General features: G+C 43.8%; 1 protein-coding gene across 1 annotated transcript in view; it reads left to right on the forward strand.

The window, feature by feature from the left end:
- COQ2 (coenzyme Q2, polyprenyltransferase) overlaps positions 1 to 20,233 on the forward strand; it is a 38,255-nt gene that overhangs the window by 7,696 nt on the left and 10,326 nt on the right. The window contains exons 3-6 of the mRNA XM_077479842.1: positions 598 to 764; positions 10,082 to 10,203; positions 12,400 to 12,485; positions 13,777 to 13,910. Coding sequence (XP_077335968.1) covers positions 598 to 764; positions 10,082 to 10,203; positions 12,400 to 12,485; positions 13,777 to 13,910 — 509 coding nt within the window. The remainder of the gene's footprint in view (positions 1 to 597; positions 765 to 10,081; positions 10,204 to 12,399; positions 12,486 to 13,776; positions 13,911 to 20,233) is intronic.

The following is a 20,233-nucleotide window of genomic DNA, read 5'->3' on the forward strand; positions in this document are numbered from 1 at the left end:
GCAAGATTTATATGGTGCCAACAGTTTGCACAGCTCTTTACAATGTGGGGGGTGCAATACAGAAGGAATAGGAGGGCCCTGCTCGTGGAGCTTGCAATCTAAAGGAAGGCGGAGGTGGTACAAAAGGTAATGGCTGCAGGGGGTTGGTACAAAAGGTAATGGCTGCAGGGGGTGATCTGATGGAGGTGACTCAGGTAGGGTTCTTAGGTGGGATAGTGAGGATAAGTGAGTTTTTAGGGATTGCCTAAAGGTAGACAGGGTAGGGTCCGAACAGAATACCGGGTCAGGGAGTTCCAGAGGATGGGAGAGACTCTGGAGAAGTCTTGGAGGCAAGCATTATTCATTGTACAGTACAGGCAGCTGTACACAACATCTGTACTTCTGGTTAAGAAATACTCCCTTTGCTCAGTGTACAACCCTCTGTGAGGCCATGTGAATGAGCACTTACTGTTGGTTTTAGTTAGAAAATACCCCACATTCTGAAGAGAACAGCCTGTCCCCTGCCAGCATTCTGTAGAGGGGGACTCTTCGAGTGGGGGGGGTTCAACATGGTAAGCGTCCAATTTTAACTTTTTTTTTTTTTTTAATGGATTTCAGGAACCTGGTTGCTGTACCTACCCTGCACCTGGAGCATTGCCCTGGCAGCAGATCCGGGGAGCCTGCCTAACCTCTCTATGCTGGCGTTGTTTGGCACAGGAGCGATATTGATGCGTGGTGCTGGGTGCACTATTAATGACATGTGGGACAAAGATTTTGACAGACAGGTATGCCATAAATAGACATATTAAGGGTTGCCTAGATCTAAATATCACTACCAAAAATGTCACATTTGGGTGGATTGCTTCTTTTATTTGTAAAAAAAAATAAAAATAAAAAAGTCTTATTTGAAGAGTACAATTACAAGCTAGTATCGTTAGCATCACCGGTACAAATTAAAGGATTTCTAACATCGATCTCTAGTTGGGCATCACATTCAGCAAGGATTGTACATTTTGGCTAGTGTTGCATGTAAGTTACTTGTTCATACTCAGTGAATGGTTGTGCGATCCTGGGGGAGCCAGGCGCTGAATATTAATTCGGGGTGGGGGGGGGGGATTCTCCCCAATGATATTGAGTATTCTTCGTTGATGGGGTCAGTCAGGGATCTCATTGCATGTGGCTGCATTTTCCAATCGTGAGCCCCAGATCTTCCCGTATTTGGCTGGACATCCCCTGTGAGCCAGTGTTGCCAACCGTCAGTATTTTTACTGGCAGACAGTAAAAAATGGGCACTTTACTCCTGCCAGTAAATGCCAGTAACAGAAAAAGGTTGCCAGTAAGAAATGTTTGTGACATTTGGCTTGGAACTGTGCATGTGCAGTTCTGGTCTGGAGCCGGCCAAAACCATCCCAGTGCCTGCTACAGTGTGTTTCGGATGGCGTAGGCAGAGGGCAGACCTGGTAGAGGCGGTGCCTGAGTGCTTAGTGTGATATCATTGTGCAAGGGACCAGAGTGGAGCAGCTGGAGCCTCGTGTGCAGGTCTGTAGGACAGGAGCAAGACAAGACAGAAGAGGGACTGTCAGTGCTCTTTGGACTGGAGTGGACTGAAGGGACCACCTGGCGTGGAGAGAGACTGTCACTGTGACTCAGGAGGGGACGTGTCGGTGATCTGTGCTGCTGCACACTGCTGTCAGTTTCACTGTGAGAGCCAATTCCATGTGTGTGTCCCTGTCCATTCTTATTTCTTGCTCTCCTAAGTCCATTCCCTGAACTACTTACTATATTGAAAGTTAAATAAGAAATATGTGTTTGCCTTAAATCACATTGTTAATTGCATGCTGTATGTAGCCTAAATAATGAAATTTGCACTTAAAACTATCATTTTGGAAATGCCAGTAAATTTTGGGTGTCATGTCAGTAAATTTCAATCTGGTAGGTTGGCAACACTGCTGTGTGCATAGATCTTCTTCTTTTTTTTTATATATGGTAAGACATTAACTGCAGTTATCCATTCCTGGATTGTTGGAGGCGAGACCCTTAACCATTTCCTTGCTATAAGTAGTCTAGCTATGAATAATGATTCTTGCAAGAATATTTTATGAAATTGATCCAAATCTGGGTCCGGGAATATACCCAGTAAACATTGTTTAGGGCATAAGGTCAAGGGGGGGACCCATCTCGTCATGGATAAACTTTACAATGTGAGACCAATAGTCTTGTATTATTGGGCATGACCATAGAAGATGAAAAAAGGTGCTGGAGGGGCCGTCACATCTGGGGCAGAGTGGGTTGTGATCAGGTCTGTAAGATCTGTGTATGATAAATAGTTGTGTAAGACTGTCTGAGAGTCTTTTGGAGAACCTTCTTACTGGCGCCTAGGGCGTCCTCCCATTCACCGTCCTCCAGATCCCCCACATCCCCAGCCCATCTCTCCTTCAACTTATACGCTAGGATCGCCACAGTGGGATTTAATTCTTTAATAAATAATCTGTAGCAGGTGTGGGCAACCTTGGCACTCTAGCTATGGTTCAACTACATATCCAATGAGGCAGAGGCATGATGGGATTTGTAGTTTGGAATGCTGCGGTTGCTCACACTTGATCTGTTGTATAATAACTGACATGGGGCTGAGGTTGGCTTTTGTTTGTATCAGAACTGCTTTTCTCCCCATGCAAGCCAGTGGGAATGCAAAAGCAGTTTGAATGTTAATTTCAGAAACTTTCTAAATGCACATGGAATGCGTCTGAAAGCAAGCTGCATTTGTCCATCGACACAAGCTCAAAGCACGTTCACACCAGCATTTACACTGTGCAAATTCTGTGAGCAAGATGTAATAAAAAAACATTATATTTTGAAATTTCATAGTTTCATAGTTGGTAAGGTTGAAGAAAGACACCAGTCCATCCAGTTCAACCTGAGCAAGTGTCTGCCCCTATGCCTGTACATTGCACACTCACATTGTTCCCTACCCTCAAGGAGCCCACAATCCAAGGTCTAAGAGTTGGGGGTGCACGTTTTTGGTTGTGGATGGTCATTACCAAAAAATTTGCGTTTTTGTGCCCCCTAAAATGAAACTTTAATGTGTGGGTTTTTTTATTTTTTATTTTTTTTACTGAAATTTTGTGTTTCCTAGACCTTTTGTGGTAATATTGTGTGACATAAAAAATTGGAACCACGCTATATTTTTTTTATATTTTTTTTTTCTCTAGGGTGTCTGCTTTCAAAAAATATATCATCATGTTTTTTTAGGGTTTTATGTAATCTTCAGGCCTTAAATGATTTTTGCTAAATGTGCAAAATATGCAAAAACGGCTCATTGGTTGCAGAGTTTTCAGGGCCTCCGCCTGCAGAGGAATGGTCATGGGTGCACATCAGTCTGGCAGTGGAGCTGTTGCTGTTAAAAAACTATTAGATTTTACAGCTAATACAATATTTTTTTAGCCCACAGGAGCACACCATGGTGACAAGAAATTGCATCCTCGCGACTGGGCTGGCGTCCGAATGCTTTCATACACCCCCTCACCCAATGTATCCTGGGCTCAGGAGCGGCATAGTGGGTGCTGGGTAGAGGGGAGAGAGGAGTTCTCCTCCTCCTCTTTTGCAGCTTACATGGAAGTGATGTTTATGACGTCACGTCCGGGTCCCCGTTGACAGTTTCCCCGGTCATTAAGGCCGGGAAAGAATGTAGTGCAGTGCGATGTGCATTGTATTCCATTCAGTGGAGCACAGGGAAGACATGCAGGGTCTTGTATATAGGGATGTCCCAACGCACGCGTCTACATTTGTACATGCGTACATGTAGGGGTGGGCCTCGTTTTTTTTTGGAGGGGGGGGGTATCTTATGTGCTTGGGTGTAACTTTATTTTTTTTTTTTTTTAATTTTTTTTTTTTTACAATTGAAAAGCATTTTTACTTACCTTCCTCCCCCCCATCACAAAAGGGGACAAAAAGTCCCCTACGTGATGATTTATTTTTGGTGACAGGTTCTCTTTAATGAGATGTACAGAGTCTACAAGTAGGGATGAGCTCAGGCGTGTTTGCATGGTCCACGTGAAGAGCCCTTTGCAGCCACACATCGGGACAATGTCTCGCTGCCTGTGATTAGTGCAGTGCTGCGCTGACTTCCTGGCGGGCTCTTCACGTGGACCATGCAAACACGCCTGAGCTCATCCTTACTCGTAGACTCTGTACATCTCATTAAAGAGAACCTGTCACCAAAAAAAATCATCACGTAGGGGACTTTTTGTCCCCTTTTGTGATGGGGGGAGGAAGGTAAGTAAAAATGCTTTTCAATTGTAAAAAAAAAAAAGTTACACCCAAGCACATACAATACCACCCCCCCCCCCTCCAAAAAAAATGAGGCCCACCCCTACATGTACGCACGTACAAATGTAGACACGTGTGTTGGGACGCCTACGCCTGAAACCGTTGATTGGGATACACGTGTTACATGTCGCCCTGCACACTGGAATGGGAGCAATAATGCTAGCACCTTTTGTAAAGCTAAACTGCTGACCCATGGGGAGCTTTGAAAGCGTCACCTATGTAAAATTTAGGATACTTGCACTCAAATTTAAGGTTTGATATGTTGGTTATCTATTTACTTGGTGCAACCTTGGCTTTTATATTTTACCAAACAATTGGGTACTTTATTACGTTTTTGTGCCTCCCAAAACTAACTTTAAAGCGTTCCACTGCCTAAATCGTTTTTTGTTTTTTTACAATGACCTAGATTAAGTTATTTATAATTGTTACTCACTTGTTCCAGTTTGTAAGTCTTTTTGGGGGTTCTCATCTTGTCTGTGGGCATGTGAAGCCCACAGGCATCCTCTTCCGGGAGACAGCGTTGCTGATGTACCAGCATGCACTGTGCGCTGTATCTCAGATCTTGGACATGCGCAGTAACTTCAATTTGGAGCGCCGTCAACAGCTCAGGTTGCCATCGCAACAGGTGGTGTCGTCAGAAGTCCCGCCCTGTTGAGATGGCAACCTAGCTGAGCGAAATCGCGCAATAACTTACGCCAGGCCGCCGCAGAGACTCCTGGGAACAATCACCAAAGCTCCCAGGAGACACTGCGGGTGGAGGAAATGATGAAATACCTGCACTATCCCCTCCCATATCGGCAATCTCCACATCCAGGAAATAGAATGATGAGAACAAAAAAGGTACAGTAGGAATAAAAATAAATAAATAAAGGTTCAGTTTTGACATTAGATCATATATTTAATCATCTTGAGCTACTGTTTTAATGTCAGGTGTAGCTCCGCTTTAAGGTGTTTTTTTTTTTTACTGAAATTTCATGTTTCCTAGAGCTTTGTAGTAATATCGTGTGACATAAAAAAATTGGAACTTGCGCTATTCTATTCTCTAGGTGTCTGCTTTAAGAAAATATATCATGTTTGGGAGTTTTATGTAATCTTCAGGACTAAAATAATTATTTTAAACGTGTGCAAAAACAGCTCTGGCATTGAAACGGTTAGAGGATAAGTTCACCTTCGGGAACTGTTTGAGAAATGTTATATTTTTTTAAAGTTTAAGTAAATGGCCACAATAAAATATTGCGCCAACCGTACCCCCCCCCCCCCTCCTGTGTCGTCTCTGCTTGCGTCTCTTTCCAGTATTCTCCTGGGTTCTAAACCTTTTGAGTTTTGATTGCCCAACCTTGGCTGGCGTAACTCCTGCACATGTGCATGGGAGGTAGTCTGTCCTGGCACAGAGCTGTGCCCAGTCTGTACACTAAGCTGCACATGTATGGTTTAGTGTAGACTCAGGAAAACAAAGGGAGAAGCATTTATGACAGAAGAGACATTCAGAATCTCTTCTGTAATAAAAACACTTTCCGGCCGTCCTATAGCAGTTTTACTGATACAGGGCTGTGCACTGAATTGTGTGTGATTATATAGCTATATAATATGAGAGAGAGAATATAGTGTGTGTGTGTGTATATGTGATCCCACACTTCCGGGCAGCAGACATGAATGAACGCTGCTGGCCACTCGCTCCCGCAGCAGTTATGCACAACAAGCCGCGGTCTCGATGTCCGCCGGCACACGCTGATCATTCAGTACACAGGCAGAACGTCAATGTAAACAAGGCTGATTGCTGTTCTGTCAGTAGGGAAGACACTGATCCTGTGTTTCTGAAAAAGCAGGAACGTGAATCCATGCCTTACCTTCGTAAAAGCACACCCCAGACAGTACACTGGCTAGGTACACAGTTGACCCCTTCCCAGACTGTTATTAGTACAGTGTCAGTGCATCTTTTTAGCACTGATCACTGTGTTCGTGTCGCTGGTTCCCGCAAAGTGTCAGTGTCCGATTTGTCCACCACAATATCGCAGTCCTGTTTAAAAGTCGCTGATCTCTGCCATTACTAGTAAAAAAAAAAAAAGGAATAAAATCCCATAGTTTGTAGACATTATAACTGTTGTGCAAACCAATCCATATGCAGTTATTGGGAGCAGAATACATATTGGCCCAAATTTATGAAGAAATTCGATTATTATATATATATATATATATATATATATATATATATACATATATATATATATATATATATTTTTTTTTTTTGGGATATGTTTTATATAATCTTTATTTTAAATTGGCAAAAAAAATAAACTTTTACTCACCTCTAAATACCTGTTGCTAGGGGGTCCCTCGTAGTCTGCCTTCTTCATTGCCCGGGCTGGTGACATCACTTCCCCTCGCGCCGCACATTCACCTGGGACCTGTCACGTCTGTCTGCGCATGCGCAGTGGGTGCCCGGCTGTGAAGCCACAGCCGGGTGCCCACAGTACGCATGACGGCGCCACGAGGGGGTGGCTTCGTTCCCCCACATCGCTGGACCCTGGGGCAGGTAAGTGTCCGAATATTAAAAGCCAACAGCTGCAGTATTTGTAGCTGCTGACTTAAAAATTTTTTTTTAGGGGGTACCCCACTTTAAGTGTTACTAAACCCTCAACAGTAAAATCGGTCTGTATATGCAGTAAAGTATGCCTGTTATACTTACTGTGGAACCTAAGGGGTTAATCCTCTGCATTTTGTAAAAAGGCTGTTTGATCTGTCCTCTCTGATCCTTCCCTTCTTTTACTGTCCCCAATCCATCTGCTGACAGTACAGAGCCATAGTTGATGAAGCTGCATGATTCTGGATAAAATGAGAATCACAATTTTTTATTTTTTTTGCTTAGCATTAAGATCGTGATTCTCAGCATAACCTCACCTTTCACGTTATCCAAAAAAAAAATTAGGCTTACTGTACTGTTTATTTTTTTTTCTTAACTCATTGAAGTGTATTTTTTCCCCCAAAAATATTGCAATGATCCCCATTTTATTCTCTAGGGTCTCTGCTAAAAAAAAAAAAAAATAAAAAAAAAATATACACACACACACATTATTTTATTTGTTTTGGGGGTTCTAAGTAATTTTCTAACAAAATATACAGATATAAACTTGTAAACAAAAAGTGCTAGAAAAAGCCGGGTCAACAAGTGTTATAAAGCAAGTCGTGCACATACAGTATCTCTATCTATCCATCCACCGCTGGGATGTGACAGCATTGTGTAATTCTAATTTAAAGTCCCGCCTAGAGAGTGGCCCATGGGATGTGGGCGCTAGGTTGGGGCTTTCAGTATATCTCTTAGTCAGGGAAATTAAATTCCTAAAAACATACTGGCTGGGAGCTGGGGAAAAGAACTTCATAAATATGCATGCTCTACCTGGTAGACCCTCAGGGCAGAGTTTATGGGAACATTGTGAACAGAAACTGAATTGGCAGACCTGTATGTAAAGCCAAAACTATTTGGTGTGGGTGGGAGGAATAGTGCCCCACCATTGGTGTCAATGAGCGGAATGGTGACCCATCATTGGTTTGAGTGGAAGGAATAGTGCCCCATTGTTTGTCAACTGGAGGGAAGAGTGCCCCATCATTGGCGTCAGTGGGAATTATAGTACCTCATTATTGGGTGTCACAATAAGGAATAGTACCTTGTCTTTGGTGGCCATAGGAAAAATAGCATTCCGTTATTTAAATCGGTGGAAGGAATAGATGTCAGATCGTTGGTGTCAGTAGGAGGAATAGTACCACATATCAGTGGGAGTGCTAGTACCCCAAGGGCCAGATAAAGACAAGCAAAGGGCCACAAGAATAGAACAAGGAAAATCTGCTCTTGCCGTTGTCACCAAAATAGGTGTCCCTATTGGAAGATTTCCTTTCTCCTCCTGTTCCTGTGACCCTAATAATTTTGGGCCTCCTACCGGAGACAATGGTAAATTGTTGACTTCTTACAGTATAATTAAAGGCAAAACTTTGTTTTGTTTTTTGGATAGCGTGGAGAAGGATTAGAACTCCGTTTTTTTTATTTTAAGGTTTTTATTGCCATCTGTCCCTCCTGTTAAGGAGATTCACCCTCTCTATTTTCTATTTTCCCTTTACTATTTTCCCTTTACTGTTCGCGTATGAATGAAAAGAAAATCCCAAATTTTGGGTTGTCACCAGAACAGGATTAAAGGAGAAATCTTCCATTGGGACACTAGTCCAGGGATTCCCTCACTTTGGATTGATTTTCCTCTCACTTCCTGTTTGGCTATGGGGCAGGAAGTGAAGGAAAATCTCCCAATGGGACATAGATGGCAAAATAAAATCTGACCGGGGTTATAACACTCCCTTACTCTATCCGAAATGAAACAAAATCAAGTTTTGCCATTTTAGTTCTTCTTTAACCACTTGCTAACCGGCGCACGCCGATGTACGTCGGCAGAATTGCACGGACAGGCAAATGGGGGTACAGGTACGTCCCTCTAAATTTGCCGCCATTGCTATCGCGTGCGTGCCGGTCGGGACCTCCATGAGTTCAATCGCGGGTCCCGCGGACTCTATCACCGTGGGATTACCCGCAATCATCTCACGGAGAGTAACAACGGGGAGATGCTAATGTAAATAAGCAACTCCCCATTCTGTCTAATGACACTGTCACTGATCTCTGCTCCGATCACAGGGAGCAGAGATCAGTGACGTGTCACACACAGCCACTCCCCCCACAGTTAGAAACACACCCCTAGGACACATTTAACCCCTACAGCGCCACCTAGTGTTAACCCCTTCACTACCAGTCACATTTACACAGTAATCAATGCAATTTTAATCACACTGATCGCTGTATAAATGACTGGTGCCAAAAATGTGCCAAAATAATGTCGGTCACGATAAAAAAATAAAAATAAATCGCTGAACGCCGCCATTACTAGTAAAAAAAAAGAATAAAAATGGCATGAAACTAACCCCTATTTTGTAAATGCTATTACTTTTGTGCAAACCAATCAAGAATTGCTTATTGCGATTATTTTTTACCAAAAATATGTAGAAGAATAAGTATCGGCCTAAACTGAGGTGTGTGTGTGTGTGTGTGTGTGTGTATATATATATATATATATATATATATATATATATATATATATATATATATATATATATATATATATATATATATATATTATAATAATATATATATATATATATATATATATATATATATTATAATAAATATTTTGGCGGGACATTTATTATAGAAAAATGTAAAAAATGTGTTTTTTTTTTTTCAAAATTGTCGCTGGTTTTTTGTTTATAGCGCAAAAAATTAAAACCGAAGAGGTGATCAAATATCGCCAAAAGAAAGCTCTATTTGTGTGGAAAAAGACATCAATTTTGTTTGCGAGCAATGTCGCACGACAGCGCAATTATCAGTTAAAGCGACACAGTGCCAAATCACAAAAAGTGCTCTGGTCTTTGGTCTGCAAAATGGTCCGGGGCTTAAGTGGTTAAGCCATTGTTAAAGCATGGACAAATGCTACGTGTTTTTGAACAGGCTCTATTCTTTTTAAGCCATAGTTCAGATAGGATGACTCTCTAGCAGAGAAATAGATGTCCATAAAAGTTGAGAGGTTCTAACCCCCTCGCCACTTTTTCTAAAGCTAAAAACAAATGTGTGGCTTTTCGTACTCTTTCTAACTTTCTCCAGTGCCACGATATTTCATAGTTCAGGTTAGTTTACAGCCTCGACATTGTGACTACAAATCTGATTTTGTTTTTTTTATCTCTGAAGGTGGAGAGAACGGCAAGTCGTCCCATTGCAGCGGGTGACGTCTCTCGGTTCCAGTCCTTGGTTTTCCTGGGCGGTCAGCTTAGCTTGGCTTTGTGTGTACTTTTGTGTCTAAATAATTATAGGTGGGTTAATCTTATTTTATAATGTGCTTTAAAATGGATAGTTGTACATTCTGAATGTGGAATTGTATGGCCTGGCAGATCTAGGCAGACCATGGAATGTGAAAATTGCTTGATTCCACCATTCAACAGAGTCCATTTTGATGGGGAAATCCGCTCCTGCGGTGCTATATTCTGCTGGCAGGGACCCTTCCCCACTGGTAGAATACATTGATCACTATAGCCACCACCAGTGATCCTTTCCATAAAGAGTAGCTGTCACTGCCTATTACTTTCACAAGGGATGTTTACATTCCTTGTGACCGCAATAAAAGTGAGCAAAAAAATAAATAATTAGACAGTGTAAAAATAAGAAAATTTTAATTTTTAAAGAGCCCCATCCCTCCAAGCTCGCAAATGAAACCGCGTTCAAATCACACGTGTGAGGTATCGCAGCGATCGTTAGAGCGAGAGCAATAATTGTAGCTCCTCTGTAACTCTAAACTGGTAACCTGTAGAAACTTTTAAAGCTTCACCTATGGAGATTTTTAAATACCAAAGTTTGTTGCCATTCCATGAGTCTGTGCAATTTTAAAGCTTGACATGTTGGGGATCTTATTTTACTCGGTGTAACATCATCTTTCACATTATACAAAAAAAATTGGCCTAACTTTAATGTGTTTGTTTTTTTTTTTTTTTTTTTCATTCATTAGTGTATTTCTTCCAAAATTGCATATGAAAGACTGCTGTGCAAATACATTGTGACACAAAATATTGCAACAATTGCCATTTTATTCTCTTGGCTTAAAAAGTGTATATATATATATATATATATATGTGTGTGTGTGTGTGTGTGTGTGTGTGTATGTATATATATATATATAAAATGAGAGAGATTTTTTAACTTGTAAGCAACAAGTGTCAAAGGCTTAGGCATGATGGGGCTAAGAATGGCAGTTATTTATATTTCCGAGTAGTGCAGCAAAATAAATGACCTTTAATAAAGATTTAGCACAAAGAAAACCTGGTGCCAAAAGGCATGATTGGAACCCCTAAGGGTCTATTATTATAGACAGACCAAAAAATTTAGTATAAATTTATTTTAATATTGTATAACAATAGTATGCGTATAGATCAATACATAAAAAAAAAAAAAAAAAGCATCTGATACCCAATTGTACAGTTGTATGAGCAAACCACTGTTCTGGTGCGGGACGGACTAGTGATGATCCATACAGATGTAAAACATCTTGCATGTTACGGACTAAAATGTCCTCCTTCAGAGGTTCATTTAGTTCAGATGGGTACAGATTTTCTACAACAGAGAACTTACAAATAGTACAGTTTTTAGTGTACAATAATTTAATATCAACATTATAACCATTGCAAAAAATAGTTTTCTGGCAATTTCGGCTGTGCTTCTCCGCCCGCCTACTGAGGCATAACGAAGGTCACTAACAGGTGTAGTAAGTGCATTCAAAACCGCACTACAAAAAAAAAAAGAGACCTGGCAGCATCACAAGGCTGCATAAGATAAAGGTCTAGTTGATAGTAGTAAATATAGTAAGCATACCTTAAAATACTGGGTGTATCGAGATGTGCTGCTTTTAAACCATTAACTCCTTCAGCATGTGCAATCAATGCTAGGAGTGCTGGTATATAAAGGGCCTATGTCAAGGCATCAGGCCAATCGATGTTAATTGTGATGGCGGGCGGAGAAGCACAGCCGAAATTGCCGGCAAACTACTTTTTGCAATTATTATAATGTTGATATTATTGTGCACTAAAAACTGTACTATTTGCACATTTTCTCTGTTGTAGAAAATCTGTACCCATCTAAATCAAATGTAACCTCTGAAGAAGGACATTTTAGTCCGTAACATGTAAGGTGTTTTAGATCTGTATGGATCATCACTAGTCCGTCCCGCACCAGGACAGTGGTTTGTTCATACAACTGTACAATTGGGCATCAGATACTGTTTTTATGTATAAATCTACATGCATACTATTGTTATACAAAATAAAAATGTATACTTTTTATACTCCATTTTTTGGTCTGTCTATAATAGAGCCTTTTTGCATCAGATTTTCTTTCTTTGTTCTAATTTCCGGGTCGAACGGACCAAATTTTTGTCCAAACACATTCCAATCCCTCCCTTTCCTTGTTTATTAGATGTAAATCTTAAATTAATTTCTGTGTTTTTTTTTTTTTTTTTTTAGCATTGCTCTAGGGGCGTCTTCCTTGTTGCTGGTAGTTACCTATCCGCTAATGAAGAGGATCACCTACTGGCCACAGCTTGTATTAGGTAAATCTGCACATATCATAGATCTGACAACCCTAAAGTAGGGATTAGCTCTGCCTGACAACGTAGAAGGAATTCTGAAAATTTTAATATCAAAAAGTAGAAATGATGCAGTTTTTATTTACTGTGAGTCTGCATGACGCAGAACTCACAGCTACTTTTGTATACATAGTTACATACTGTAGTTACATAGTTGGTAAGGTTGAAAAAAAGACACTAGTCCATTTATACTGGGGTGGGGGGTTGGGGGGGCATTGGTGATGAGAAATGGAGCAATAGCACAGACTGGCCAGCAGAATGTGTTTTTTTATTTTTTGTTTGTTTTCTTCAGAGTGCATTGCGGTATGTGGCCAAAAAATGCAGCAGGAACATTTTGGGGAGGTGTATTACAGCCCATTACATTTTGTGTGGACTGCCTAACAACATGACACTATGCACCTCGACACGTAAAAATACGCTGCTATTGTGAAGTGTCAGGAACCATACTTAAGGCCCCCTGCAGAGTTCATGTTGGCTAACACTGCTCTAAACGGGGGGGGGGGGGGGTCGGCTGTTAATCTCGATTGTGAACATGTCCCTGCTTTGACAGTAATTCCCCCCCCCCAGCCCCCACCACTCTCCTTTTCACTGCAGAGCGGGGATTGGGAGGCAGCACAATACTAGAGGGCGCGGAGCTCCCGGAGTTAACTTTAAGGTTAATCAGCAGGTGTCGGAGATAATGTGAAGGGGGGCGGGGTGATGTGAAAGGGGGCAGAGGACACTACTGCATGGGAGGGTACAGGGGCAGAGGACACTACTATGGGGGCAGAGGATTCTTCTGTAGGGGGGGTGATGTTGTAAGTTGGGGTGCTACCTACACACTGGTTTTTGTGTGGGTGGGGGGGAGAGAGATAATGTGAAGGGGGCAAAGAACACTGCTAGGGGGGGGTTGATGTGAAAGTGGGCAGAGGACACTACTATATGGGGGGTGGGGGCAGAGGACGTAACTGTAAGGGGGATGATGTGAAAGGGGATAGGATTCTACTGTAGGGGGGGAATGATGTGAAGGGGGGCAGAGGATTCTACTGTAGGGGGGGGCGGATGATGTGAAGGGGCAGAGGATTCTACTGTAGGCGGAAGTGATGTGAAGGGGTGGCAGAGTACACTACTGTGATACGTGTTCTATATGCTGTATTTTTTTTTATTGGGGGGCTAGTACATAATCTATACTCGCTTTCCTTGTACTACATTCTTACAAGATGACTTATTGGTTGCATGGACATGAATGCATTAATATCTTTACCTTTCTACACAGGAATGGCATTTAACTGGGGAGCCTTGTTAGGCTGGTCTGCTATTAAAGGTTCATGCGACTGGTCAGTGTGTCTTCCCTTGTATGTCTCTGGAATTCTGTGGACACTGGTTTATGATACCATATATGCACACCAGGTAATTCTTGTGTTTGTCAAAAACTGAAAAACTGGGTATGTCTGGGGAAAATAAAATGAATGCGTATGTAGTACATTTCTGCAATACATGCACAATGGTGTCAGCCCTGCTAAGTTGTCTTTTGAGGAGCTTTGGAATACCCACTGCTTTCACAACATGTGGAGGAGGTGTTCTAAAGTCCAAAGGAAGAACTGGGAGGGCCAGTTGCACTCCTTGAGATAAGACTTCAAAGTGCACAGGAAAGCACTGAATTTCTGACAGGATCAAGGGGTATTTGTTTTCTTACCGAACAAATAAAACGGAACAATTCCAATGGTATATTCAACAAACCAAAAGGGAGAAAATTAGTTGGGCCTTGTTTATGCCCGCATGGGGATGCACATGTGTTCAATGAAGGCAGTACCATTCATGTCAGTTGGGATGCTGCGGCTACACAGACACAGGCTGCTCCCAATCTCACATCCGTGCAGTGCAAGGCCCCAAATGCAGACAGTGTTTGTCAGATTGGGAGTAGGCTCTGTGTCCATGCAGCCGTTGCATCCCAATTGACATCAATGGGGATGCACGGAAAACACTTGTGTGCAGCTACACACAGCCTCCATGGGCATATCTAAATTAAAAGGGGGGGGGGGTTCATAATGCAGAACAATGATGAGGACGTTTTGTGCTTTTGGTTCATCTCAAAGGAAGTAATGAGGACACTGCATTTCTAGCAAGATCAACATGTATTTTCCCCAGTCGTCTTCCAGGTCAGCCCTTGAGAGATGGCACTCCTCCTCGCACACAGGAAACGCATTGCCATTCATTTCTTTAAAAGGCGGTCCCTGGTCAGTCTTGGTGTTTCCTCGGTCCAGAGGAGACATGTTGTCTGAAGGGACCGCTGGAGGCTCCATCTCTCAAGGGCTGAACTGGGACATGTGTCTCATGGCAAGCAGGGAGAGCACGGTTCTGGGCTGCGGGGGTGAGTGCACCCTTACCGTATGGTTGGAGGAGGAGGTCGGACATGTGGCCACGGGCAACCCTCCTTAGGCTGCAAGCAGATGACCCGGATTCTGGCTTCTTCTGAGCTCAGCCGCGGAGAAAGGCATTGATGCATTATACCTTGGTGGGGGGGGGCGCGTGTGTACCTGTGACTGGAGGCCGCTTGACACAGAAGACACAGCGGTGGGGTGATGCCGGGGAACTGGTCCACCCCCTTAAAAGTGTAGGAAGCTTTAATGCCCGGCTGGTGCCATTATCATGGCCACAGCTGCAGGGGACAGCATGGACGCCACAGGAAGGTCCAGGACGATGCTCTTTCATCTGCCCAGGCTCCCAGGGATGCAGGCATCAGCAGGACACAGGTAGGCACCAGTGGGTGGCCCTTTGTTGTCCAGTTTGGGAACGACTAGCTAGATGGTAATGGTCTCTAGTGGGCTGGGGCACTACAGGGATTGGTAAGGTCTCACTGGGTGTGCACATTGTTTGGCGGTTTGAGTATACTTTTTTTTCTTTTCTCACAGCCATGATGGGCCCCTGCATTTGTCTTGGCAGGCCAAGCCTTCTAAAGAATCAAAGCCCACTCCCAGAAAGCGGTGTGCAAAATGTGCTACCAAGATGCCCTTGGAATACAAAGAGCCGCTTTGCCAAGTGTGAATCGACAGACTGGTTAAAAAAACAGTCCGAGCAATCTACACAAAAATCTTTGGATCCAAGAGGCAGGATATGGCCACTACCTTTTAAGGATCTTAAAATTATTGCAGAGGTTAAACCTCTAACAGCTCCTTCTGGAAGTTCCTCTCCCATAGCCTCGCCAAGATCAGTCGCCTCAGGATCGCAAGACACTGACGGCGAGGGAAAGAGCGGGTAGCAGCACAGTTGGCATAATAGCCACCGACAGCTCAGTTGGGGAGAAGAGGAAAAAGGGGCCCAAGTACAAATTGTCCCTAGAAGATGTAGAGGACTTACTTGGGGTCATATATGAGACTTTGGAGATTTGAGATAAAAAATAACTTCCATCAAAACATGACCTTATGTATCAAGGTCTTGGAAAACAAAAATCCAAAGTATTCCCGGTCCACCAGGTGATGTCGGACATCATGGGGAACGAGTGGGCAAACCCAGAAAAGAAGCCCTTCTTTGTGGCTAGTCATAAGAAGCGGTTCCCTTTTAGTGACGATCCACAGGAGGTATAGAATAAAAATCCTAAATTGAATGTGCCACTATCCAGAGTTTCCAAAAATATCTTCATTGACCTGTGAAGATATGGGGCATCTTAAAGATTGCATGGATAAGAGGGGTGACATTATCCTAAAGAGAGCTTGGGAAACAAGTATCTCCAGCCTGAAGCTGGCACTCGCCACTACTTGAGTGGCAAGAAACCTGGAATTTGGGCTCTCCCGACTGCAAGACCACCTATAAAATGGCGCTCACCCCCCCCCGGCAAGAAATTTTGAAGACCCTACCGATCCTATCTAAAGCAGTCGGCTACATAGCAGATGCGTCCACTGAGTCTGTTAAACTGGCAGCAAGATCAGGAGGCCTAGCTGTGGCAACCAGGTGGACTATTTGGATGAAGACCTGGTCAGGGGACCTTGCATCCAAAATTAGACTATGCAACCTCCCATTCTCCAGAGACTGTTTGTTTTTTCGGGACAGGCTTGGACAAAACCCTAGAAAGAATGGCAGACTGGAATTCAATTGTCGTCCTCCAGAGAGCTTTTTATTAACAAAACTTCCCAGGGTTCCCGAAAAAGGAAGGGCTCTCCCGTTGTTGCTTGGGGAGATGGTAGATCAGAAAGTCCATACTCCAGTCCCAGAGGAAGAGAAACAAAAGGGTTTTTACTCGCGTGTTTGTGATCAAAAAACCTTCTGGGAAGTTTCAATTGATATTAAATCTAAAGCCCCTGAACCAAGCGATACAATACAAAAGATTCCAAATGGAATCCATATTCAGTCAAAAATATCCTTCAACCATGGCGACCCTGGATCTCAGGGATGCCTATTGCCACATTTACATATGAGAAAAATCCCAGAGATACCTGAGGTTGGCGGTGGGGAAAGGAATATCCTTTCCAGAGCTGGGCTCTTCCTTTTCGGGCTATCCTCGTCACGGAGGATATTTTACCAAAGTCCTAGCAGAAGCCCTGGCCCCTCTGAGGTTGAAGATGACTGTAGTACCGTACCTAGACCTACTATACGCAACATTGTCAGAAGTACAGCTGGTAAAAGACCTTGCAGAAGCTAAACTATGGCTGAAGTCACTAGGCTGGATTTTAAAAATCGAAAAATCCAACCTGTGTCCAAATCAGAACATCCGGTTTCTGGGATATCTGGTCAACACCCATAGAGCAGAAGACATCCCTACCGGAGGAGAAGATCCAAGGCCTCGTCAAGAGAGTAAGTTCTTTACAGAACAACCTCCCGATATCCATCCGGGAGCTGATGTCCGTTCTGGATCTGATGACCTCAACGATACCAGCAGTACAATAGGCCAAATATCATCTAAGGCCCCTGCAAGTCTTTCTCTTAAGAAATCAACAAGAAGATCTGGACAGGACGCGATTACTCCCAACCTCTGTGAAGAGGTCACACTGGGGGTTAAGGGTCCACACAAATTTAAACCAGGGTCTGGCATGGTCTTTCCCAACCTCATGGAAGTTGACCACAGATGCAAGCAGTTGGGGATGGGCCCATCTAGCAGGGCAACCTGCTCAGGGGAGATGGTCCTCAGAAGAAGCCCAGGCATTTTCGAATTGGAGAGAGCTCATGGCAATAGCCATAGTCATAGAACACTTCCAAGACCAGCTAAGGAGTCATCACATGCTCATCCTGTCGGACCACCCCACGGCAGTGGCTTATGTAAACAAACAAGGTGGCACGAGGAGCCCCCTCCAATCAGATATGTCGATGGGCAGAAGGGAGCCAACTGTCGTTGGGAGTGGTCCATCTAAAGGGGGGAAAACAACCAAGTGGCAGACTTCCTCAGCCGGCAAGAGATTTCCTAAGAGGATGGGTATAACACCCAAAGGTGTTCAGGGAAATTACAGCCCGCTGGAATACCAAATATACATCTGTTTGCATCCCGGAAAAACACTCTGGTGAAGCGTTTCTTCTCGCAAGACCGGCCTCTAGGGATAAACGCACTCCAAAAAACATGGAATGTCAAGATGTGCTGCGCCTTCCCTCCGGTACATCTGATTCCTCGGGTGGTGAAGAAATTCCTATAAGAGCAAACACTGATAGCACCATATTGGCCCAAGAGAGCCTGGTACTCTCAGGTCCTCAGTCTCTCAGCAGAAGAGCCGTGGCTACTTCCTCACAAGGACGACCTGATGTATCGGGGACCGCTAACAGGCCTAAGACAATGGGGCGGCCTGGTTACTGAGGAAGACATTTTGAGATCAAAAGGACTCTCAGATAAAGTGGCGACAGCACTTCTGAGCGCTAGGAAGCCAAACACCAGGGCCATCTACAGAAAGACCTGGAGAAAGCTGGTGCGCTGAAAATAACAGACAAAAGATGGATACACCGGCTGTTCTTGAGTTCCTACAGCAGGCTGCTGATAAAGGTCTAGCATTCAGTACGCTGAAGGTCCAGATAGCAGCGCTGTCTGTGTATCTAAACCTGGTCCTTGAAGGTCCATGAGACAGAACCCGCCATGATGGGGGAAGATTGGAGTCTAGCTTTTTAAGTATAATCCTGCGGCGGGATTGGTGTTTGTTTTTAAAACTCTTCTGCACTTGCTCAAACCGAAAAAAAATAAAAATAAATGCACAGCATCTTACATTTTGGTATGGGATCGGGTGTCATGTTTTTTTCTGTCCACTGGGGGGCAGTGATGTCGACAAATCCAGCGGGGCTCTCCCAGATGCTTCCAGCCTGGATAAATCCAGCAGGAGGAAGGCAGCTCTTGAATCCCCCCCCCGTCCGCACACCTAGTTTCTACTCTGATGCCTTTGGTGGCTCTTTTTCGCCGCTATTTATGTGGCTATAGTGGATGCGCATGTGAGAATGGTGCGACAAGCATGCAGGGTGACAGTGCACGTAGGAGCGACGCAAGAAGTGTGTGTGTGCAGGATACCATGAGTGTTCACGTGGTAATGTGCATGCTGGACATGCGCAGTAGGGGCGGAAGTGGCCATATTAGGAGGTGTTCCCGGCTTATGCTTCTGCAAGCGTGCTGGAATGGACACAGTGGCGTCAGCTGTGCATGTGAGTCACTGTGGGTGGATGGACCAGGACACTGTGGGTCCTGTAGGGCTGTGTACTGCAAAAGCTGGGGTCAGTATTTTTGCAGGACGGTTGAGTGCATAAGGGGGTTTTCTTTGATACCTCAATTTTTTTTAAATTTTTTTTTTGTCTCGGGCATGTTTTCCCGGAAGAGGAGTGGAGGAGGCACAGCAGGAAGGGGTACGACTGTGCCACCATCAGTAGTGGATGAGTCTAGCCACACAGCTGCTGTATTTAATTCTCCTGAAAGACCTGAGGCAATTGGCTAGTCCGAGCCATCACGGTTGTCATGCATTGTTGCAACCGCTAACACTTCTGCCTCAACCTATGTCACAAATGACGACTTGGCATCAGCTTTAGCTGGTCTAGAGGGAAAGACAGCAGGTATGATTGCTTCAGTTTCCCAAGGTGGAAAGAAACGGGATAGATCCCCTATACCTGAGCCCCCACCTGTATTGGAACAGGATTGGGTGGAAGAAGTGGCTGTAAATGACAGGGAGGAAGGTCAGGCCACAGACTCCACTTCTGAGGAGTCCGGTTCTGAAGAACCGTTTTCAGCCTCTCAATCCCAGAGACTGTTGATCCAGTCCCTCACGGAGATGGTCCGATCAGGATTTAAATTTTCTGCCTGTAGATCTCCCTGCCTTTTCATCTTTAGGCTCTCTTCATCCTCCACAAAGTTCGCAGGGTTTCCCCTTGCATCCGTTGCTAAAACAAAAAGGGGAATGTGGACTGAGATTACCCAGATAAGCTTTTTATTCCTCATAAAAGGTTTGCACTGTTGGAGCCTATGGAGGAAACTTTTATAAAGAGATGGAGTATGCCATCAGTGGCCGCTGCCATTTCTTCTGTGAACAAGTCTTACCTGTCCTGTAGATAATGCCCAGGCATTTAAAGATCCAGCGGATATAAAGTTAGTCTTTATTAAAGGCCTCATTTGCTATTGCTGGGTCTGCTGCACAACCGGCTGTGGCAGCTATAGGTATCTGTCAGTCTTTAAAGGACCAAGTTAAAAGGGTAGCTTAGAGTGTTCCCGATCAGGGGGTGTCTACTGAGGAATTGGCAGTTAGCTTGCCCCTTATGTTTTGCAGTAGATGCTCTTAAAGATTCCA

This window comes from Lithobates pipiens, unplaced genomic scaffold, assembly GCF_037356315.1.
Source record: "Lithobates pipiens isolate NorthernLeopardFrog02 unplaced genomic scaffold, aLitPip1_a1.2 Scaffold_16, whole genome shotgun sequence".
Classification (NCBI taxonomy): domain Eukaryota; kingdom Metazoa; phylum Chordata; class Amphibia; order Anura; family Ranidae; genus Lithobates; species Lithobates pipiens.